The sequence below is a fragment of the Diuraphis noxia genome, unplaced genomic scaffold, assembly GCF_037042655.1.
Source record: "Diuraphis noxia isolate RWA-SAM2 unplaced genomic scaffold, SU_Dnox_SAM2 contig0004, whole genome shotgun sequence".
Lineage (NCBI taxonomy): Eukaryota > Metazoa > Arthropoda > Insecta > Hemiptera > Aphididae > Diuraphis > Diuraphis noxia.
The window spans coordinates 40,991,338-41,016,669 of record NW_028301714.1 but is presented as its reverse complement, the minus strand read 5'-3'; the positions used below and the strand labels follow the sequence as shown (position 1 = coordinate 41,016,669).

The window sequence follows — 25,332 nt, the reverse complement described above, 5'->3', positions numbered from 1 at the left end:
ACTAGAACATTTTATTAGGATAGGGCAAATGATAAAATATTTGAAAAAAAAATTGAATCATAAAATATGCGTTTGATTTAAATTGTATTAAGTCAGTATGTTATCCAGTGAGTCTTAGCCTTTTAAGGCCTAGCCCTGACCCTGACTGACCTAACCTGTAGTAACGATTTTAAATTGTACCTAGTCTCTTAAATCGTGCCCATAGTTTCAACAATGGTAACTACTAACTTTTAAGGATTAAGGAATCGATATCGAATGACGACAGTAACCAATCTTTATGATAGATTTTGATAAGCAGAACGGTAATTTTAGATATATATAAAATCTCAATGCAAACTATGCAGATGTCTTAAAAAATACGAACCAAAATGACACCCCCAAATATAATAATTATACTGCTACTAACATCAATGATTTAATAAAACATTATTCACTCTTCATATCAGATCTTAAATCAGTTATCAACCCCCTAATATCACTACTAACTACAGTTATTAACAAAATCATCCTAAAAAATTACTAACAATCAACCAAATGAATCTTCTCCGCTAAAAATCTTACTATGGAATGCAAATGGTCTTCCAAAACACAAAAATGAACTTCAAACCGTATTTAATGATTTAAAAATAGATATTGCACTAATAACAGAAACCCATTTCACTGAAACAACCAAATTTAGTATCTTCAATTACACCCTTTATAAAACAAATCATCCCGATGGAACAGCACATGCAGGTTCCTGTATTTTAGTATCCAACTCCATCCAACATAATATATTAACTTCTTTCCAAGAGTCCTCTATTCAAGCAACTAGTATTTTAATAAAAATAAATAGTATTCCAATAACCGTATCTTCTATATATTGCACACCTCGTCATGCCATCCAACGCGACACATTCCTCCGTCTCTTCAATACTCAAGGCCATCATTTCATAGCAAGGGGTGACTTCAATGCTAAGCACTCCCAATGGGGCTATATCTCCGATAACCAAAGAGGAAAAACACTCCTCTCTGTCTTTAATAATTGTAATCTGTCGTTTTTGTTCCCACTTGGATCCACCTACTGGCCCTCACATTCAAATTGTAACCCAGATATACTCGACTTCTTCATTACAAATATCCCAAACCATCTTAATACAGATATCAGTAATATCTGCCATATCTCCAATGACCCACCCCCGTAATTCTTTCAATTGGTGGATCACCTAAACAAAATGATCGGCCCTCACTCACCAAAGGACCCATCGCCTGAGATTTATTCAAAACAAATCTTGACAATTTAATAGATCTTAGAGTTTCACTTAAAACACAAGATCAAGTCGAAAATGCAAAACAAAACTTGGTTGAAATTATAAAAAAACAGCTATTTCATCAAATAAACCTACCCCGTTAATTCACAACCCAAAAACACTCTCCCATTCAACTTACGACTCCTTTTAAACAAAAAAAGAAATGCGAGACCTACATGACAAAATTCTTGTCTCCCCAGCGACAAAAAAATATTCAATCACCTATCAAATCTTCTAAAAAAAGAACTTATCAAGCACAAAGCCATACAGTACGAGAGTTATATCAACTCTTTAGAACCCACTCCCAAATCTTTATGGAGAGCCACAAAAAAATTAACTAAAATCCGAGAAATCATTCCACTTCTCCTCACAAGTAATAATTTGCTAGTGACAACAGACGAAGAAAAATCCTTTATTTTTTCCGAACATCTAGCTAATACATTCAAGCCCCACCAAGACATTTTTCCGAATCCTGAACACTTGAGCCAAGTTAATCAGTTTATCTCTTCCCCCCTACCAATGTCTCCTCCTACAAAACCAATTTCACCCAATGAAATTTTTTGTCTTATCAAGAAATTACCTGCACGTAAAGCACCTGGGCATGATCTAATCACAAACGAAGTTTTAAAAAATCTGTCAAAAAAATGTATCCTCTCATTAACACATATTTACAACTCAATGCTGCGGCTTTCCTATTTTCCCACCATCTGGAAACATGCGGTCGTAATCGTTATACCAAAAGCAGGGAAACCAAAAAACTTAGCCTCACCATATAGACCTATCAGTCTCTTACCAACGCTTGGCAAATTGTTCGAAAAATTGATTCTTCTCCGAATCCGACCTATCCTACACGAGCATCAAATCATACCTACCACCCAGTTTGGTTTTCGGCCAGGACATTCCACTATACACCAAGTCCATCGGCTTACTGACTCAATTGCCTCTGCCTCAGAAAGAAGGCAATATTGTGCTGGACTCCTGGATGTTTCCCAGGCCTTTGATAAGGTCTTGCACGACGGGCTACTATTTAAATTGAAAAAATGCATGCCAACTCAATTATTCTTAGTTATAAAATCTTTTCTAGAAAATCGAAGTTTCACTGTTAGACAAGGAAACTTCTTTTCGCCCCGATTCAACATCACTGCAGGAGTGCCCCAAGGTAGCAATCTAGCGCCTGACCTTTATAATATTTACACTGCCGATATTCCACAAACTCCCAACACACTATTAGCCACCTTTGCCGACGACACAGCCTTATTGTCCACAAGCTATGATATTTCTATAGCTGCACACAATCTACAACATCATACTAGCCTAATTGAAGCCTGGTGTAAAAGCTGGTTGATTAAAATAAATGAAAGCAAGTCAACTTTTACCCTTCGCCGTTGCAACTGTCCCTTAATTAAATTAAACAACGTGAATATTCCTGTCAGTAATGAAACCAAATATCTCGGCATAATACTTGACAAACGCCTAACTTGGGGCCCTCAACTAAAAAATAAAATAAAAATAGCGAATAGCAGACTCCACCTTTTTCGGCCTCTCCTAAAATCCAAACTAAAACTTATAATACTATTATACAAAACCGTTATCAGACCACTATGGTCCTATGGTATTCAAGTTTGGGGGCCAGCCAAACCTTCAAACATCCGCCCTATCCAGTCATTTCAAAATATAACCCTTCGAATCATCACTGGTGCTCCCTGGTACGTAACGAATGAATCTATTCATAATGACTTACAAATCGAAACTGTAAGTAAACTTTCAAAACGTCACTATATATCTTTTTACATAAAACGATAAAACTGCCATCGAACATTAGTCACCTAATTCGAAAAATGTCCTCAAAATCTTATCCCTGACCAACCTCCACGTAGACTGAAAAGAAAATGGAATCGTGACCTACTACTCAGAAAAAAAAAAACAACATCAACGATATAATCATCCTTGTTACACCTAGATAATATATAATATAATATAATAAAACCTAAATATTTGTGTGAGAGGTATTACCAGTGGGTGACTTCCCCTATCATGTGAATCATGTTATGTTCATTTCTAATTGTTATCATTATAGGCGCAATTTCAATAAAAAAAAAACTAAGGGTGCTTATGCTATGCATTTTCATATTAGTTTTTTTGAAAGAAGTTTTTGATACATAAGCACGATCATTATTTGAGGGTGCTAATTTTAAAATTGGGGATGCTAATACCTTCTAAGCCCCCCCTATTTGCGCCTATGGTTATCATGACTTATTGAACAGATTATATTGTGTATAGATTGTCTTTTTAAAAAATAAAAAGCAAAAAAAATATATATATATATAAAGGCGCAACTAAAGGGAGGGGGTGCTCTGGGTCTTTACTGTCGCCTTAGTTGAAATTAACACCTAAAACTTGTTTAAAAAATTAGGTCCTATAAAGCCACAAGAAATCCGGAGGTTAAGCAACCCCTCCACCATAATTGAAATGTCTAGTTGCCCCGATGGATATGGGTAAAATAGGTTTATCGTGGTTGGAGATGAACAATAATAAATTGGTTGTGGGATTAAAATTTCTCAGAACAAATGTAGGTATATTTTGAATAATAATCCAATTTGGAAAAATTGATTAACGCATGCCAACTATAGTCAGCAATGCTACTTACTACTTTAGTAGTTACCTTACTAGTTACTAGTTAGTAGCAAATACAATAGATTAATCTATAGTATTTGTTAGTAGTTACTATAGCCATTAATTATAGGATATTCTTTAATCAATGCTTTAGCTCGTGTCAGCAGTCAGCCTCAGCACCTATCTATTTTGCATTTTTATGGCATAAAATTGTATTAAATTCTAATTGGCCAATGGCCACTATCAGCTGAGTGATATCTTATCTATAAACTTTGTGCTTAAAATTGGACTACTGGAGCATTAATTGGAATTCGTGAAATACTGAACCGTGAGTTACGACCGTTATGTCTACTGTCTAGGCAATTTTAAGTCTTTATAGAATATTTACTTATTACTCGGCAGGTACTGACTACTGAGTAATCGTTTATTGATCAATTGTGATTTGTGACGAATCACGAGTTTTATGCATTTCAGTGGTTGTAAATACCGTAGTCTAATATCGATTAAACGAATATTTTGTCGTTTCTTTAAAATGCCAATTTACGCTGTAATTTTCAAGACTTCGAAAACCGGTGCAATAGCCGAAAACTGGTAAATTAAACTTAATACTTGAATATGCACATTTCATTGAAGAAATGCGTTTGTCTAAAAATATATGATAGATTGTATTTGTCATAACGAATTGCTTACCTTTTCAATTTACATTTTGTTTTGTTACAGTTCAATATTAATTAGTAATTATTGTAATATTGATTTTTAGGGAGAGGGCTCGTGGTTTGAGAGATGCTACTCCTAATTCATATGCCAAAAAATTTGATATTAAAATAGAGGCTGAAAAATATATTAAAGATTTAAAATTCCAGATTGTGCAAAAAACACATAACACTAATGATCATTTCAAAGGTGTGAAAAGAAAAAGATCCGAGAATTCATATACTCCTATGAATTTAGTGAAAGATCACATAAGAAAAGTATTTTCCGCATTTTACTTAAATACCTATATTAATAAAAAATAGTTGCTAAGTTTTGGCTTTTTCTTTAGATTAAGATGGCATTTAATGATTTGCAAGTTGCTGTATCATCAATTTCAGGATTTTCTGTGACCTGTATTGACCAATTGAAGATTTTAGACGGTGAAGTTATTGGTAAACTTCATGAGATATTGCATGTGAATAAAACTGAATTCGAAGAAGATTTTTCCTTAAATGGAACAAAAAGGTATGTTTTCTGTTTGGTATCTTATAGAAGAAAAAATTTATATTTTATAAGAATGATTTATATTCTGAGCAGAGCAATGAATGTATTGATTGTACAATGATGTAGTTTTTTTTGTATATGCGTGTACACGATAAGTAGTAAATAATACTTCAGTAGCTTTTTCAATATTTTCAAGTGCCATGAAAAGCAAAAAAAAAAAAAAAAATAAGAAAAACTGGGAACTTTTACACTAAATCAGTTTTGAATTTAGGTGTAATTGTAATTTTCAAACAAACAACCGTAAATACATGAAATTTTCAAAATATTATAAGCTGTTAAAGGACACTCAGTTTTCATTTTTTTAGTTTTTTTTTCTATAAATGTCAAAAAAAAAATATATTTGTTTTTTCTTCATAATTTATATATTGTCTTATACACTAACTGAAGTACTATTCTCTTTCCTAAATTGTTAAAATTCATAAAATTTTTGTATTTTTTTAATATTTCCTTAGTATGTTGTTAAATAGCAACCTGACATTTTCTGATGAAAAAGAACTGTGTTCTTCAAATATTGATTCTATTGATGATACCGACCTACTCCTATCCGATCTAGAATCAGCAAGTAATTATGACTGTTTTTAATAAATGCAACATAATATAAATAAATAGTTGTTCGCTTATTTTAAAACATGTATGTTAAATTTTATTACAGTAAATAAATAAATAATTATCAAAACTTAATAAATTATTTTATGTATAGGTGGTTTAAAAGACTACATATAAATACTATTTATATTTTAGAAAAATCTTTCACATTTAATGAAAAAAATGAAGTTGTTGTTTATACGGATGGCGCTTGTTCAAACAATGGCTATAAAGGAGCATCTGCTGGGGCTGGAGTATGGTTTGGAAATCATCATCCTCTGTTAGTATTTTTTTATGATAAATCATCTTTTAGTTTGGAATTGATATTTATACTTATATTAGGAATTTATCAATAAAAGTACCTGGAACACAAACTAACAACAACGCAGAGATATTTTCTACTATTAAAGCAATTGAACGTGTTAATTCTACTGGTAATTTCTGTGTATGTTGTTTAATTTAAACATTATTTTTGCAAATTTCTCAACAGTATTAATGCATGTTTAGGTCTCACTAGAATAAGTATACATACAGATTCAGATTTTGTCATTAAAAGTGTAAATGAATGGATGCCACGTTGGCTGGCTAAAGGATGGAAAACCAGTGCAGGGGCCGATGTAAAAAACAAAGAAATGTTTATGTTATTAAATAAAAGAATCCAATCAATGGATTCTGTTAGCTGGGTAATATAATTTCAATTTTCTTTAAATTTTGTTTTAAGTTAATTAAAGTTTTTTTTTAGATATATGTTCCTGGCCATAAAGGCATTACTGGTAATGAAGAAGCCGATAAGTTAGCCAGGATAGGGGCCAAGATGTAAGGGGGATATTTTTAAAACTTCACGTTTGTTATTTACTGATTAAATTTATATGCGTTTCTTATTTCAAATTAACGAGGAAAAAATGTGATATTATATCTTATGTAAATTTTTTAATCCATTTATTCATTTAACAGCAATTACGTCAGAAACGCAAGATTTAGTTGATGTATGTATATTTTAAACAATAAAGCCAACATTTTATACTTAAAAGAATGAGAATGTATCATTTCTAATATCAGAACAAAATACATTTCTATACCCAAACATTTTTTAATACGTAATTTGAATTGGTATTATTAATTTGAGTTTTGTGTGAATAAATCAATAAAATAAATCTAAATGATACATTTTTAAATGTATGTATAAATATTAAAATTAAGTTACCAATGTTATAAAATTTAATAGTTAACATTTATTTTTATAATGTAATTTTAATGATTAAATTATAACGTCACAAAAGTCTATAAAGTACCCATCTCTATTGAAGTCCATAAGCATTTGTATTTTTAAATACTTAGACTTTGCAAGATTCAAATAAACTTGGAAACAATTTCTAAGTATATTTCATGACTAAGGCCTAGACTTATATACACTAAAAATGTACAAAATATGCATGCATATATGCATTGATTTTCCTTAAAATATGCATTAACACTTTCAAGGCAGACCGTCATAATCTAAAAGTTATGTTTTCACTATTATTATCATTTAACAATCTATCGATAGGAGATGTTGTATTGATTATTTACATTAAATAATTAAATAATTTGCATCATGAGGAGCGTAACTGGAATTTGATTCTACTGCCTATTGGCTGTTAATAATAGATAGATTTAAAAACTGCTCGTCTCCAAGGGGAAAAATAAGCGGAAATGTTCCTTCTTAATTGTACATAGTTGTACAACGTGTCTCGCTCATGGTTCGTCTCCAATGTGTGAACAAAAATTTATTTTAATTAAATTTATTTAGTTTAAAAATGTATATAATTCATTTAATAATTAATATGAAACAAAAAAAATGTATTAAATGCCTATTTGATATAATTTAATTGTATTTTGTATGATGTGTTCAATTGAATGTTGCATTTTGAACAATCACTCATCTAAATTAAAATTCATGAGCAAAAATCAATTTAAAAAAAATTAGTTTATTATTATAGTACAATATTTCAAAGTTATCTGGAGAGTTACAGTTAATTATTAAAGACTTGGATACATTTTTAAATAAAAATGCACGTGATTTTTAGCAAATCTAGGTTTTCAGGTTCACAGGTTTTACATAGGACATATCATTAAGCATTAGTATTAATAACAATACTTCTTTTTTATAAATATAGATTTTATTGAGAAAATGCTAAAATATACATAAAAATTAAAAATGTTCCAAATATGCAACAATTAATTTTGCACATTATGTTAAGATCCAAATTTGTGTCTTATCTAGCTACTTTTTAATTTAATAAATAGGTATGATCAAAACTTTGTGTTATGCTTACCACTCTAACATCATCTATCATGAGGCTCTCTCCGTTTCTATTAACATTGATATATGTGCAAACTGGACGAAAACTGCTTTTTTGTTATCTATTATTTAGTCATGGTATATTTTATATCCTTCTTTTAAGATGTGGAAGTTGACACTTTCAGGCTTAGGTGCCAGTGTTGATACACTATTGTGGTTTTTAGTATATTCACAGTTTATGAACTAACATCATATGTTTTAAATTCTGAACAGCAGAGTGGTATGAATGTATTATTTACAATGGCATTTGTTTTGCAAATTATTTTTTTGTTAGACAGTCATCACTTTTTGAGACAATAAAAATGCTTTGTTTCAACACATTTTCTGACAGTAAAGTAAATCGAGTTGGTACTTAGGGGTACATAAATTAAAATTTCTTAGTAGTTTTCAAAAGTAACTAGTTGAGCTATTTATAGGCATAAGAAAATTTTGATTTTAAACAGTTTCCAATTTCTTGAACGGATTTTAAACTGTTCAAGTTAAATTTAATCATGATATAAACAACACGGACACACGGTATGATCACAACTTATTGACAGTCAGAGCATTCGGTAGGGGCATAGTAGCATATAGTAATAATTTAATAACTATGACAATATGGGTAAGCAAGTGACGTGCACTTGAACTGAATAATTATGAATTTTGCGATCATACTAAATTGTTTATATCACGATTCAAGAGTTACCAATATAATACTCGTATTAATTAATACATAATGACATCATATTTTTATTTATTAATTAAATTGTATTTATTATCACAAGTGTTCAAAATAGAGGGAGAGCTTAATTAATTTTTTATTCTTTGTGATCAAACCTACTAGTTAATTTTTTTTAAAACAAGAGGATTCATACTTTCTATTTAGCATAAATTGTTTTTATAATACATTTTTACTACACAAAATTGTATCAAATACCATTGTGATTAAATCTGATAAGTGATAATTGTACAAAATTATTTTTATTGATTTAGTTGTGTAAAAAAATATCAATAACTAGCACTAACAAATAAGTGACAACCAAAGTTTTGAAATATATTTGAATTGAATTTAAAATAAATGAATAATGTTTTTATACTTGACATTCATTTTTTCATCAGCAGAAAATATAATATTACATGCTATTAACAGACTATTTTAAATGTAAGAATCATCAGTACAAACATTTATCTACCCAACATAAATCTTAGTATTATTGAGTACTATTTTAAACAAGATTTATTGAACAATTTAATTTTAAAGTTGTATCAAAATAATAAATAATAAAAATTTAGGTATATATATAATATATATATATAATATAAATTCATAATTTAATTTATCAATAATTTACTAAAGGTAATATTACACAGGTATAATTTTTTTATTATTCTTTAATTTTTCTAAACACACCATTGTTATCTAATTAAATTGGGTTTGGAAATAAAGTGCTTAATAATTATTACATAAATAAAAGAAAAAATCAAAGTCATAAATTAAAAACCTCCTCTAAAGTTACTATTAGGTTGAGGCGCTTGGAATCCGTAACTACCCGCATAACCAGGAGGTGGATTGCTCATATTAGGTATTTGAACAGGCGGTTGAGACACAAATGCTGGTTGATGCTGACTAGTTGGCTGGTGCTGCGTTACTTGACTATTATTGCTATCTCCCCATCTACTTGCTCTTTCACGACCCGGAGCAGTTCCATTGTTATTATTACTCATAATGCTATTAACAGGGTTAGCTCCTGTATACCCACTACGACCTCCCTGATTTCCACTTGAATAGTTATCGCGACTAGAACTATGACTTCCTCCAACATAACTACCTCGACTACCACCTCTATATGAACCTCGACCACCACTACCATAGTTTCCACGACTACCACGGTCATGATAACCACGGCCTCGATTATTTTGTCCACCACGGTCACGGCTACGATTTGAACGGTCCACTAAAACAATTAGAACATATTATTTAATGAATCAAAGACTTCTAACTATTTAAAAGAACATACTTTTTCCAAACACTCCAGCAGCAGCCATTTCTGCAAGTTCAAAAAGCTTTGGATTGACAACTTGTTTAGCTTCTTGTAAGACAGATATGAGATCTTTGGCTTGGCGAGCATTGCTTGGGGTAACAAATGTGAATGCTGTTCCAGTACGACTAGAACGACCAGTTCTACCGATACGATGCACATAATCCTCAGATGAATTTGGGTAATCGAAATTTATCACATATTTGACATCATCCACATCTAATTAAAATTAAATATTCAACAATTAATACTTAACAAATCAAAATTATACAACAAAAGTTGTGTAATTCATTAATATAAATAGTAAATCGAAATAAATTAAATAAGCAATAATAATAAATCTAAATAAATTAAATTCTAAGAAAATTTAAAGTTTATAAAATCATTCACTATTCACATACATTTTAATGAACATTTAGATCAATAAAATTGAGTATTAAGAGATAATATATTAAGATAGAGTATGCATTAGTATTCATATGCTTCACATAATTAATAAGTAAGTATTTAAAACTAATTATATCATTATGCATATTAAATGCTTTAAACTTTAAAAGTAATTTGTGTAGATAAATTATTAAAAGGAAAACTCAAGTCTAAATAATCAATGCAGTTAATGAATTCAAAACGATAAATTTAGAATCAATATAGATAACCTATGGAAATATACATACATGTTAAGTTTAACATTTTCACAAACAATTAATTAAATAAATAAATAAACAAATAATTACACTTTAAATTTGTTTAAAAATAAAAATATACTAGTGTCCTTAACCTACCCTTTGACAAGTACATTAAAATTCTACTATAAGTGACTTTAATGCCAAAAAAAAAAAATTAACTCATTAGAAACAATTTTTTTTGATTTGAGATTTCCTTTCTGTGTGCTGTTATTAAGAAGTGTATACAATTTAAATGACAGAAGGATGGTCAGTGGTGTTTGGGGCACACTTCTGAATAAACAGCAGTAATCAAAAGTAGAACAGTACTCATAAGAATCATTAATTATATACTATACAAATAAAAAAGAAAAACATATATTGCAACCCTAATTTTATATTGAAAGCTTGTATTAAAAATTGTAATATTTATAGTATACATTTTTTAATTAATCACATCAATAAAAGAAACATCATCTTTCTAGTGAGTGATGGACTTGATTTGACTTTTATATATACTCTTGTTTTTAAGTAGAATACAATAAATAAATTTGTTCTGTGCACTTTTTTCTCCTTTCATAGATTCTAACCTAATTTCCATTATGTGGGAGATATATGCCACCAAACAAAAACAGGTTGTCTCCCATGTATTCTATTGTAAGAAAGCAGGTAAGTGAATGTCGCTCTGCTGTACATTAGGTGGTGGGGTGGACCTCTGACTAGGGTAGGTTAGATTTGAATGCAATGTAGGTATCATTGTATAAGAAAAACGATTCTGAACGGAGATGATTTGTCAGTCTATGATATATATTATAGATAATTAAAAATTCTTAAATCTTTGATTTAAAAAGAAAATTTTGTATAAATTTATAGCTTAAAATAATTTGCGAATTTTCGTAATTATTACGTATTTAATCAATATTTGAACTTCAAATGCTAATAAAAAAAAATGTTGACTACGTATTTTTATAATTTTTTAATCACTATATGAATAACTTATGAGGAACTTTGTATTAAATTTTCAAGTATTTTGATAGGGCCAAAAAAATTTTATCAACACTTCAAAAAAAAATTTTCAGAAAAATTGAAAATTTCAGTAGTCTATAAATACCTCAAAAAAAGTCAAAATATTTTTAAAATTAAATCATGTAAAGAAAATGCCAATCTAAATAACTGGTAAAATTTTCAAGTATCTACGACTTATACTTTTTGAATAATAACAAATGTTTAAAATCGTTTGAGGATATATCGTTATCGTTACGCTATTTCGAAAAAATTTAAAATTCAAACGCACTTAAAATTTTTCCTATAACGACGCTTCGAGTTTTCTCTATAGCTATCTGAAGGAAAACTTAGTGTTATATATTTTTTAATCCTTAGTTATAAACAGAAAAAATTTTATGATTTTTAAACTTCAAAATTACTTGCAAATATTCGCGTTTTTGACATATTTCGTAAAAATTTGAACTATAAACGCTTATAAAAAAAAATTGTGACTAACGATTTTTAATGTTTTTAGCTACAATAAGAACAACTTATAAGGAACCTTGTATTAAATTTTCATGTTTTTTTTGGTCGTCCAACATTTTTTTACAGACACTTCAAAAAAAAATCGAAAATTTCAGTGGTCTATAAATAACTCAAAAAAAGTCAAAACTTTTTGAAAATTAAACTGTATATATAATACTAACATAAACATTTGGTGAAAATTTCAAGTATTTACTGTGATTAGTTTTTGAATTACAACCATATAAAAAAATAAATTTGGTCGAAAACTGGTTTTGCGTAAAAATTCCAGTTTTTCTGTCATTTTTTATTTGTTTTTCTCGATTTTTTTGAAAACTGTTGGAAAATGTTTACTTTTGACCACTATAATGCATCAAGGAACTTCAATTTTACATCGGAAACCACCCCCAAAGTTTGAAATCGAAGCATTATTTCGTCTAGTTATGCTGTACACAGACACACAAAAAAAAAAAACACATCATTGTAAAATCAATACATTCATAACTTCGTTCAGAATCTAAAAGAGTATAGTTTTAAATGATAATAAAAAGAATTTATAAGTAAAATAATTAAATTGTACTAATTATAGTCAATTTATTAAAACTCAGTTGCTTGTTTCAGACAAATACTCAAGACTTGAAGCAACATGATGGAACAAGTCTCAAGAATACAATGTTTTGTTTTAATCTAATACATGGAGCATTTCAGAAGTTTAGTTTTATTTTATTTTCAAAAAATTTGTTTAAGTGATTAATTATTAATTGGTTGAACAAAAAAATTATTAAACCAAGAACTAAAAGAATTAAAATACCTAAAATGAATACAAATTGAAAATTTATACTTCTATAAATGTTTCAAATTTTAAGTTGTATAAATTTAAATTCCTGAATTATTGTATGAATATCCAAAATTTAAATCCAACAACTAAAATTTCATCCATTGCTCATCTCAGAATCTAAAATATGTCATCAATTAAGAAGCATTATTTTTATAAACATAAATAATGTTCTATGTAAAAGTTAAAAATTCTTCATTGTAATTTTTTTAACTTAACCTTAAAATAAGATTCATTATAAATGTGCTTAAACAATATACTTACAAAAAAAGTATACATAAATAGGATACACAATTAAAATATATAATCTACTGCTTAAAAATGAAATAATATGCTTAAATATTATTCAACTGTGGAAGTATAAACAATAATTGTTAAAAGTATATTAGAACAAAATCACATCATTTAATAAGCATAATATTTTCCTGTAATACATTTGTAAATAATATAATAAAATTACCAGACTGATTGACATAATATTAAATATTTCAGATGCCTTTATTTAACATGAAGGAGCATTAATATTATGCTGCATAATATTATACAACATCAAAACATAAACTTGTATAATCATTATTAATAAGTGTTATGTCATGTTTTATCTTCTAACTTCTTATGATGAGTCTTAACCGTTTCTGAAGGCCAAAATATACTTTCTTTTATAATTAAATAATATTATTAAGGAATATTAGCACATAACATTGCATAAACATATCTTTAATACTTAAAAAAATAATACTGTAAATATTTAAATTTTGTTCACTAAATTTAATTTAATTTATTCAGAAATACATAGTGGATATTGAACTCTACTAGTTATACAAAAAAACATAACATGATGCACTTTACTAATGTAATTTACTTTAATAATATCTACATATTTTTAAAACTATCTCTAACTATCATATTATTATTTGTTGTTGCCATAACAAATAGTCAATTTGTACATAATATGTACAATTGGTAAATAAAGAACAACTTTAGTAAATTGTATTAAAATAATAAATAATACATAAATAATGTAGTATTGAAGAGATTTTAATTATTAAAAAAAAATATATATAACAATATATTAATAACAGTTTTCATCAGATATAACAATGTTAACTATGTAATATGTTTATTTATTTGAAATGATATACTATTAATTTACATATTATTTCCTATGGGTTAAACGTTGGAACTCTCTCTCTCCAAACTTGGCCATCTAGTACAGAAATATTTCCCTAACCATCTCAATACTGATCTGGTTTCATAACTTCAATTTCTTCAGAAAAAACATGGTATAGTTTATCTATCTTCTTTATATATATATAAATATATTATATCATAATTAGTATATAATCTTTTTGAATAAAACGAGTGTTGTGGTTTTTTGTTTCATTCTGCTCTGGAGGACCAGAACCAAATATTGAAATCAACTGTTTGTACTTGACAACCATAGTCAGGTTCAGTACCAGCTTATATCACTCAACCACATCGTTCCACTAAATGTTGATTTTTAATTTAAATGTTTCTACAATTATTAGTATCCCATAACTATAAAACATTATAATGATATATATATATATATATTTTTTGAACATACACTAACATAACTAATACAAATATTGTTATACATTTGTCCAAGAATTGATTAAGCTCATCAATATTAAAAGCTAAGAATAAAACTTTAAAAAAATTCCTAAAAAATAAATATACATAATATAAAAAATATATTGCTCCTTCACATTTATAATTGAATTACTCCTCTATGCCTATCGAGAATGTCTCTTTCAACAGATAAATATTTGCAGTAGACTTTAGGTATTCGATTAGTGAGTGATCTACTTAATCGGGCAATTTAGTGTTTAGTGTGTTAACTACCGGGAATATATATGGTTCAAGTAGGTAACAAAAAAATTGATACTCCCGTACTATGCTACCTAGTTACTAAAAAACTTCAAAAATGTTCCCACTTTTCCATATTTTACAAGCTGATTATTGATTAATAAAGATTTATTTAATTAAAATTTACTTAAGAGGACACCACATTAGCATTTGTTTTCTCCATTTTACAAACATACAAAGCAATTTTATGTTCACAATAATACGTTTCCTCTAGAATTTCTAAAATTAAAATGAATTGTTCTCTTGTAAAATGTAGAGGCAAGAATATTATCTAAGGTTTATTGGAAGAATTTATTGATATTATTTTTAAGTAAGTTATGACTGTTTTTTTTTTTTTTTTAACATTTTAAAATGATCATCAACAAAATCCTCTGAGATGCCCTAGATAATATTATAATCTATAAATTTTATTAGATGTTATTTCAATCTAATTTTTAAAATTACAGAGTAAAATGTATTGCTGTAAACATAAAATTGGCCATATTGTAAATTTATAAAATGGAGAAAACAAATACCCGTGCGACATCCTCTTAATGTATTGATGATTGATCAAGTATTTTAATACATTATAAATGTTATATTGTTTAATTATCCCATAAAACTTCAAATTAATTGAGATGTTGTGTTTAAAATTGAATATGAACTATCATCACTTCTATTTTAGTTGACAATCTAACTAAATCTGTTGCTTAACATAGCAAGATGGAAGAACACAACATAGACTAAAATAATATAATATATAAAAGTAAGTTATGGTGGGACTTAGTGGATATTTACAAGTTATCAATATAGTTATTATGTTATTAAAGAAATGTATCAGAAACACTGTTATTATAATAACTCAACTCACAGGTAGATACATTACAGTAATAAAATGAAATAAAAATATAACGTAACATATAAGAGTTAGTCTAAGTGGTAGATAGCATAGTACATGAGTGCCCTAAAATGTAATCCAAATGAATAATATTAAAAAAAGAAATTATTATTAAAAATTAAAATATATATATTTAATATTTAATTATAGTAATTGTTAAGGAATCTTTTGAAGTGCTGTAATATATCTTAAATAATTTAGTACAATTTTACTAAAATACTGAATTTTAACATTAACCATAAACATTAATTTAGTTTTGTATTAGCTTCATTATAATGAATTAAATAAATTTCCCAAATGATTATCAGTTAAAACTTAAAAAAGTTAATAGCTAAATTAATTTAAATAGAAAAAAATGGCCAATATTCTCCCCACTGGGCTATGGGTTTTATTCACAAATTTTATACTAAAATAGTCCCTCAAAACTTTTTAATAAAATAATTGGAATTAATAAATTTTCATCTCAATTTCACCCAAATATCATAGTAGATTATTTTTAACAAGTAGATTACACACTTAACGATTACCCAAACTTAATTATCTGAAAAAATGTTTAGCTAGGTATCTTATGTTTAATATATGATTTACCAATAATTATAAAAATGTAATTCACTTTTAAAGGTAGACAATAAACATTAAAATCCATTAAGTTTCAGACAATTAAGATTCTACTGCACTAATATTAGCCTAATTAAGGTCAATTGGTATAACATAGCCTCCTTATTAAGTTTTGGGCTGATGTATTTACTGATCAAATGATTGAGAATTTAAGCGGATCAGAATTTATCAATTTTCAAAGTTTTAAATTATTATAGAATAACCTGAATCCGCTTACATACTCACATTTCATTTTTTACCAGAATTATATAACCACACACAAAGCATGATTAAAACACCAGCCCTACACATTATATGTGTATAGTTTTTTCTTGATTCAATTATCAAGAAATAAAAAAAAAGACAAATAGGCTATATTATATTACGTGCCTTGAAAATCATCCGACGTGCTCTGTTTTCTTTGACATTAACCCGACCGGCTGAGCGAGTAGATACAAGACCATCGAAGGCATCGATACAATAACAACCAGTCTGGAATCTGGGTTCCACGATCTGATTTGCTTTCTTTACCGCAACTTACCCAAACCACGAGCAGCTACATCAGTTGCCACCAGAATATTTGCTTGGCCAGAACGAAATTGATTCAATGTGTGATCACGTTCATTTTGAGACTTATTACCATGTATTCCAATGGATCTCCATCTTGAGATTTTAAAATGATAAACATAAGTAATATAATATTTTTAATTAAAAATAATATAATTTATCCAAGATTATTTAAAACATAACACACTCATTATTAAATTTGATCGTTATTATTTTTGTCAAAATTATCAAATATTTTAATTAGTAATAACAATAAATTTATCTTTTTAAAATAACAAAAATCTATTGTTGAATATTCATACATTTTCAATTAAAATGCAAAGTAAAATACACCAGTTGTAATAAAAGTACTATTTCTTATAATACTGACAGTGAAAAATGAGCCTCAATTCTAGTTACAGCCTCATTACCACATTCATAGGATTTATATTTAATAATAGATAATATTATGCTACATATTAGGATTTGCTAGTGTGTTAGATATGAGTCGATTGTGCTTCCTGGCAAAGAAATGCACGCACTACAGATCAATGGCAACAAGTGGAATAAATCTTTCTAAAGAGCTTGGATGAAAAGATATGTCATCTTCAAAACATCAAAAAATTATAGCAATCTTTCAACATTAGCATCCATCTGTTACAGGTGTTACCTAGAAACTGGTGCTTCCAGCACCATCTTCATCCAATGGGAAAGCCTAGGAACCAACGCAGTTAAAACCCTACAAGCATTAATTACTAAAATAAAAAATGATGAATGTAATTTGTCCGTTTGTATGGCTTAAATGAAGATCTCATTGAAGACATTAGCGAAGCAACTATTTAGCAGAGTTCAAATTCAGGTATTGAGATAGCCTTCATCAACAATGCATATATTGAAAAGAGAATCAAACAAGTAATCAAAAGTGGATATGAATGCCAGCTTTAAAAATAGGACAGTAGATGCCAATACAAATATTTTCAACTAACCCTTTTTAGGGGATATAAAAATAAAAATAATTAATAATTTTATATTAGTGGATCTTATAGAAATGGATATATATTTAATATATTATTGTCTAATAAATGTACGGAACATTAAAAATCTTGGTTTAACACAGTTTGAAAAAAGGAGTATTCATGCAATTAGTGCAGATATTATTTAATAATTATTCAACAAATGTTGAGAATATATTTTTATTTTTTAATTATGATATTACCTTCCCCGTCATATATAGGGAAATTAGAATAATACTGGTTGCAGTGGTGCCGAACTCAATTTAAAATAGGGTGACCAACTAGTAAAAAATTAACAAGTACCCACCCACCCAGAACCGTTAAATTAAACCTATGCGGCTATTCCTCAATGTTATCATCAAACAGCGGTCACGTATAATATTTTAGTATTTGTACAATTATTATCAAATTTTTTCTGTTAGATATTTACTCATCAGCATAACAAGACCTACCACCCACCCATTTAAAAGGGATGGCGACCACTACTATATAGATTTGGCGCCACTGACTGATTTTCTCATTTTTGGTTGGCTGTATTCAAGCGCTAGGAATCATCATTATGGTATTTACATTTTTAGAATTAGTTACAACTATCAATTTTTGAGTGTAATAAGTTAGCAAAATTACCGAGTAGATATATTAGAAAGTAAAAATATTTTACCCATTCCTGTTAACTAATTTCACAATATTATCAACTGAACGTTTAGTTTCTACAAAAATGATAGTTTTGTTATCTGGTTGTGAAAAGATGTCTGTTAGCAAAGCATATAATCTGAAAAAAAAAAACAATAAAATCATTTTAAAAAAACTATTTAAAAACTCTTATAAAACTGAACTTACTTTTGTTCTTTTTCATAATCATCACACACGTCAACTACTTGGGAAATATTATGATTAGCTGACAAATTTAAAGATCCTACGTTCACTTGTATGTAATCATCCAAAAACTCTTCAGCTAAATTTTTTACTTCAGGGGGCCATGTTGCTGACCACATCAAAACTTGACGATCCGGCTGTAAAAAATATATTGGATTAAAACTTTATGTAATTGTATTATAAGATGTAAATACAAATTAAAATTAAATTTTATTTACCCGGATCTGTTCAATAATTTTACGTATTTGAGGCTCAAAACCCATATCCAACATACGATCAGCTTCATCTAGTACTAAATATGTGCATCGTTTTAAATTAGTTGTATTCCTTTCCAAGAAGTCAATAAGTCTCCCAGGAGTTGCAATTACAATTTCTACACCCCTTTCTAAATCATCAACTTGAGGACCTTTGGGAGCACCACCAAATACACAAGTGTTTCTAACAAATGTCGAGGTGCCAAATGAAACAGCTACTTGTTGAATTTGCTGAGCAAGTTCACGAGTAGGTGCCAATACTAAAACAATGGGACCATCATAACGTAGGAGACGAGGCTGATGATTGATGTGTAATATTGCCGGCAACATATACTAAATACATAAATATAAAAAATAATTACAATATATTAATTTAAACTATCTTTTAACTTTATTATTTTTTTTAATTAATGTCACTATTTTAAATGTTTAATATAAGAAGAGAATAAATAGTTTGATATCATTACTAACAGTAATCAATGGTTATTAACCAACTTTGCTTATTTTAAATTGTAATTCATTCAATTAAATCAATATGTTTTAGAGAAGTTTAAAATAAAATAACTAATTTTTTTCTAAAGAATAAACACAAAACTATAAAAATATTTTATTTAATAAAGAAATATTTAAAAAAATATTTCTCAACTTACGGCAAGAGTTTTTCCAGAACCTGTTTGAGCTATTCCAACCATGTTTCTTCCACTCAATGCAATTGGCCAACTAACTGCTTGAATGGGAGTTGGATTGTTAAATCCTTGTTTTCTAATAGTTTTATAAATATATATAATTCACAATAATCTTAATAGCTTAATACCTAAGTACTTACTTAACTTCGTTGAAAACATAGTCTGGAAGAATGACTTCGTTGAAATTCATTATAGGATCTGGGATATTACTACCAACATATGAAATTTCTTTTTCTTTAACATAATTTTCCACTTCTAACCTTGGACTAAATATAAATAAATTATAGAAATAGATTAAACTATTTATTTTTGAATTTGAAATAATGAATACATACCGGTTTAAAACTAATGAATGAGGTGTATAAAAATTTTTCTGGAAAGGTTGAAGAGTTTCATTTTCCCATTTAGGTTTACGAAGAGCCTCGCCGGGTTGCTTGCTCTTTAAACTATTAAAACTATTTCCTCCACCACCTCCTGGCCCACCTCGTCTGTATCCATCACTATCTCCACCGCCACGGCTACCAAAACTTGAGCCACGGCTGCTATAACTTTCACTTCTGCCACCTCTTGGTGCTCCTCGACTACCACCACCATAACTTGCTCGTCTCATTGAACTGTAAATAAATTACGTATCTGCTATATGTGACGATATTTCTTGATCTTGGATACCACAATTTTCTATGCCTATAACATAAAATTAATATTTATATATTTAAGGAAACATTTTATAAACAAATTTGGTAGAACTTATTACAGTTACAATTATCACATCATGAATTAGAACTAAATACTAGAACATCCATATAAAATAGTATTTACAGTTATAAACTATAGACTTTAAAGTATGTAAAATAAAAACTAAAATATCAATAAAACAATTAAGTTTAATTAATTCAGTAATCAAATAAGTATCATCTATTATAATTTATCATTTTTGAAAAATATTAAATGCAAATATTTGCCTTTTGCTGTACATTAGTCACTGGATAATTTTAATTTAAGGGGCCTGAACGAAAAATTTTATTTATAGAGGTTTTTGATTTACAGTGTTTGAATAATTAAGAGAAAAGAAATTAATTTAAATCAAAAAAAGGTAAAATATTGTATGTTATTTTTCACCAGCTTCAACTGCAGCAATCACTTTTATTTGTCAGCGATCGATAAATAGTGTTTATTAAACACTTTTACTTTAAGGAACCCATATTCCAACTGACTACATTTTAATCAATTTAAAAAACTCTTTACCCATTGTAGAGGTTTATTTTGGTGAAATGATACGATTAAAGTCTAGATTAGGTAGGTAAGGTACGATAATATTTAATTGCCGTCATTATTAATTTCATTACGAGTATGTCGAACAGATTATACATAATCTTTATACATAATATAAACATACATAACATATAATCACGTTTAAAGAAATTCAAATTGTAGTGTGTCTCACCGACAAACATTTTGAATTATCAAGAGAAATACATGTATTTTCTTCAAATTAAAGAGGTTTTCTCAGGGGACTAAGCATTTAATTTGATTTATGAAGTTTCTCGAATTATCAAATGATTACTATATCATATATTTTATTTACTATACTATGTTTTAAATTGTCAACTAATCATTAAAAAATTTATATTTTATTAACATATTATTATTAACAAAAAACTAGATAAATATTTTTACTTGAAAAATGAACATTGTATGCAATTTTAATATGTGTAATAACGTCTAAAATATTGGCTCATATGGAAGTAGTAACTATAATACCTTCCTAAATATTTGGGCGTTTTATACTAAATGTAAGTACAGTAAACTCTTGATTAAATTAGTGTAAATTGATCCATGACAGTGTAAGGTACTATAAACAGCACTAAAACTAGTGTTTACACATAATATATGTTTTTGTGAAAAACTAAATGTAAATATTATAAGAATTTTATGAATTTTTAAACAAAAATACAGCATATACTTATATAATTGTCTTTAAATACTATTTATTACTACATAATACATTTATAATAGGTACAACGGATAATCTAAAGTTGACACTAAACATGATCATATGTCCTCGGATATGAGATAACCTAAACAACACAAAAATGTTCCACTTTGAAAAAATACACAGTGGCATTATTTCCTATCAAAAAAAATGTTGACTATAAATCTCCATTGGTAAAAATCATATAATAATAATTAAAGATGTTAACGCAGATGCTGCATTGATCAATATTATATATATATATATATATAATACACTATTTAAGTCAGAGGTTCCCAACTAGAGTGCCGCGAACTTTATTTAGGATTCCGTGAAATTATTTGAAATATATTTTTAATAAAAATAATAAAATAATTTATATTCAAGTTAATGTTCAATGTAATAATTTGTTTTATAAAATATAATATGTGTATATTATATATTATATCCTATATGCCTACTTCTTACTAATTTCTTTATACTTATGGCAATGGCACTTATAACTTCTAAATAAAACCGAAGTAGGCTATAGGATACCTCCGGGTTTTTAGAAAATGAGTAAGGGCCGTAAGTCAAAAAATGGTGGGAACCTCTGATTTAGGTCTACAATCACCAAGAATATAGTACTAACAATTGCTAGGTTTTACAAATCATAATGCTAAGGAGCATATTCGAGCTATTTTATGTATAATTGCAGAGTAGGTACAAGTCGGCCTGTTACCTGATATTCTAAAGCAGTTTAATATTACAAAACATATGGAAAACCAAATGACTAAACTTTGTTCTAGTTTTTTATAAATAAACATTAATAATAATGAACTCATCTTGAATAATTTGTTTTATCAAGTACATTATTTTTGCTATTATAACTGTTCACTTTTACACAAAAAACAAAAAAAAATCAATCTTTTTCAGATTGAAATTTACAGACATCATGCTCCAAGATAAAAAAAAATTATGGTCTCATAATGTATACATCATACAATTTTTGGACGCCATTATCTTCACGAGGAATGAATAAAAATTAAAATTAAAAATATATAATAAGCAGAAAATAATAAATACAGAGTTTATTAATTAATGGATGAGCAAGAAATGCCAAATTGCAAATTTATATTTAAATCAAAATAAATTTATTTGTACATTATCTTCACATAAAAATAGGTATGTTAGTTTTCTTAATGAATTCACATGTTTTGCTGTTAAAAAAGCAACATTTTATAGAATTATAAATGATAATATATAAAATATATTATGCTGAAGAATGAAGATATTATAGTTGCTAATTAAATATCTATTAACTTTGATTTTGGCCCCACCCTAAATAGTGGTAGGTATATCATTTATAAATAATATTTTTAAAATAATTATAAAACAATTGAATCAAAGATCCAATTTTATTTTAAAAAGTATTAAAATGCTTATATTTAATTAAAAATGATTGTTAGATTTTGTTAATTACAAATAGTAAAATGTCCATTTGTACTCAATTTGTTCACTATGTTAGCCTTAACACTAGGTATTTATATATTCATACAGTCTTTAAATATTTCTATACACACAAATACCGTAGGCAATTACTTATTTAACTAGATACATTAACAGAAGAATCCGATCATGACATCAACCACAGACATTAATTAAATGGTGGACTGACGAATCACGGATAAAAACGTAAATTTATACTTACGTGCAGAAACTTTAAGTGCAAAACTATTTTAACGAATATGTAATAAATAACTACGCGTAGATAAATTAAATATTTTATATGATACACTTTAAAATTGTCAAAAGCACAACGATAATGGATGCCACTTCAAGCTTCTAAACTTGAAACAGTTGAAACACAACAAAAACTGTAGATTTTTTACGTTCGGCGTTCGTTGCTGTGTTGCTGTTGCACTAAAAAAAAAAAATTATCAATTATTTCGACGAATGGAAAAACAAATTTTCGAACAACGCCAACTACAGAATATATTACATGTATATATTATTTGGTTACACTGTTGACGTAAATATTGTCTAGAAACTCCCTGGAGTATAAGACGCGTGACCAACATAAACGTAACATTCTGGTGACCAATTGTTACATTCCCGCTATTTTTGCCTTAAACTTGCGACCACGAACTTACTATTACTATATGATCTACCTTAGACCTTAGTAAGTTGGCTATAACAAAATATATTTTGTCATGAGTTGGCTAAGTTCGTGGCTTCGTGCTTAGGTCGCTTAAGGGCTAGGGCTATTTTCTGTATCACACACAACAGAGTTCGAACTAACATAATAATGGATATGATTTTTAATTCATGCTACCTACTGAACAAATAAACTGTATAATAAAGAATTGTACATACTCGGTGGCGAATTTAATTATTTAAAGGAACAAATGTGGACATTCACAGGCTGTGGGGGAGAGGGCAAAAAGTACAGATTACAGGTAATTGAGATAATACACCATATACGTGTGAATGTGTGATTGTGTTTTGTGAAGGAAAAAGAACATAATAATATAATATTGTGGTACGTACGAAGGTACGATGTTATGTACAGAACTACAACAACAATAATTAATATCATAATCCAATAAAGTTATATTTCTAAAATATAAAATTAATACAAATTCTAAAAACAGTAATCGATTGTTACTCTTATTTATCACCGATTTTAGACTTCAAATAGTTAAATAATTTATTAGTTAGATTTCAGTCAACTTTGTGACAGTCGTGTACTCATGTACAATTTTTATTACCTATTGTGTTGAATTTAGTTTAGCATATTTAAACTTAATTTTTATGGCGTTTTTCCATAAAATTTGTAATACGGACAATATTGTCTTTAAAAAACAGGTGATGCAACCAATAACAGATATACCAAAATAATTATAAGTTATTGAAAATCGCTCAAGAATCGCAAATAATATCATTCATATAATAATCATATCTAATATGTTTAAAAAATTAACAAAACTTAAACCAAACCAATAAACAAGCAATAAAAAAACATTTTATTATAAATAAGTTTAACAGTTTTAATTTCTATGCACAATTGTTATTTGTTTTTTAAAAATATCTGTATCCTTATACTTGCAAATGATGTTACCTAATCAATAAAGAGGATTGCAACGAGTTAAAATATTTTAATTATAAAATATGTAGGTTGGGAATGGTAATTTGATAAAAAATGTAAGTACATATTATTTGCTAAAAAGGAGGGGTAAATCACGATTGAGTATATTATACTTTTTAAACAAAAATTTTGAGCATAGATTATTTTTTGCAACGGTGTCACATTCATTCACATTGCCGAAATTTTGTAATTTATTATTTTTTTTTCACTTATTATTACACTAATTATTATGATACCAAACTTTAACACTCCGCGAGGAGTTATCCAAGCCCAGCTTCATCAACAATGTTACTAATTAGTAAATTATAGGTAGGTGTATATTTTTGATCATTATTGTCACTATAAACAACAAAATTTGTTATTAAATTAATAAAATATAATAATAATT

The 25,332-nt window shown here is 27.8% G+C and overlaps 2 protein-coding genes across 5 annotated transcripts; one reads left to right on the top strand and one right to left on the bottom strand.

The window, feature by feature from the left end:
- The first annotated feature begins 4,084 nt into the window (after nt 1-4,084).
- Nucleotides 4,085-6,777, top strand: LOC107168692 (ribonuclease H1). Of its 3 annotated transcripts, XM_015518186.2 has the most exons (9): nt 4,085-4,230; nt 4,305-4,493; nt 4,663-4,873; nt 4,945-5,120; nt 5,612-5,721; nt 5,901-6,024; nt 6,087-6,178; nt 6,252-6,427; nt 6,487-6,777. In XM_015518186.2, the coding sequence occupies exons 2-9, from the start codon at nt 4,366-4,368 to the stop codon at nt 6,562-6,564; spliced, it is 1,095 nt and encodes a 364-aa protein (XP_015373672.2). In that variant the 5' UTR covers nt 4,085-4,230; nt 4,305-4,365; the 3' UTR covers nt 6,565-6,777. The 3 variants fall into 3 exon arrangements, with proteins under 3 accessions (XP_015373672.2, XP_015373674.2, XP_015373673.2); XM_015518188.2 differs by having other exon boundaries at nt 4,179-4,493; nt 5,627-5,721; XM_015518187.2 differs by having other exon boundaries at nt 4,180-4,493.
- Nucleotides 6,778-9,427: 2,650 nt separating this feature from the next.
- LOC107168693 (uncharacterized) lies at nt 9,428-23,748 on the bottom strand. Of its 2 annotated transcripts, none has more exons than XM_015518189.2 (10): nt 23,508-23,748; nt 20,181-20,529; nt 19,986-20,111; nt 19,810-19,921; nt 19,124-19,492; nt 18,870-19,042; nt 18,691-18,801; nt 17,012-17,133; nt 10,083-10,322; nt 9,428-10,019 (listed from the first exon to the last, which is right to left on the bottom strand). In XM_015518189.2, the coding sequence occupies exons 2-10, from the start codon at nt 20,453-20,455 to the stop codon at nt 9,559-9,561; spliced, it is 1,989 nt and encodes a 662-aa protein (XP_015373675.2). In that variant the 5' UTR covers nt 20,456-20,529; nt 23,508-23,748; the 3' UTR covers nt 9,428-9,558. The 2 variants fall into 2 exon arrangements, with proteins under 2 accessions (XP_015373675.2, XP_015373676.2); XM_015518190.2 differs by having other exon boundaries at nt 20,181-20,459; nt 23,508-23,714.
- Nucleotides 23,749-25,332: the final 1,584 nt, after the last annotated feature.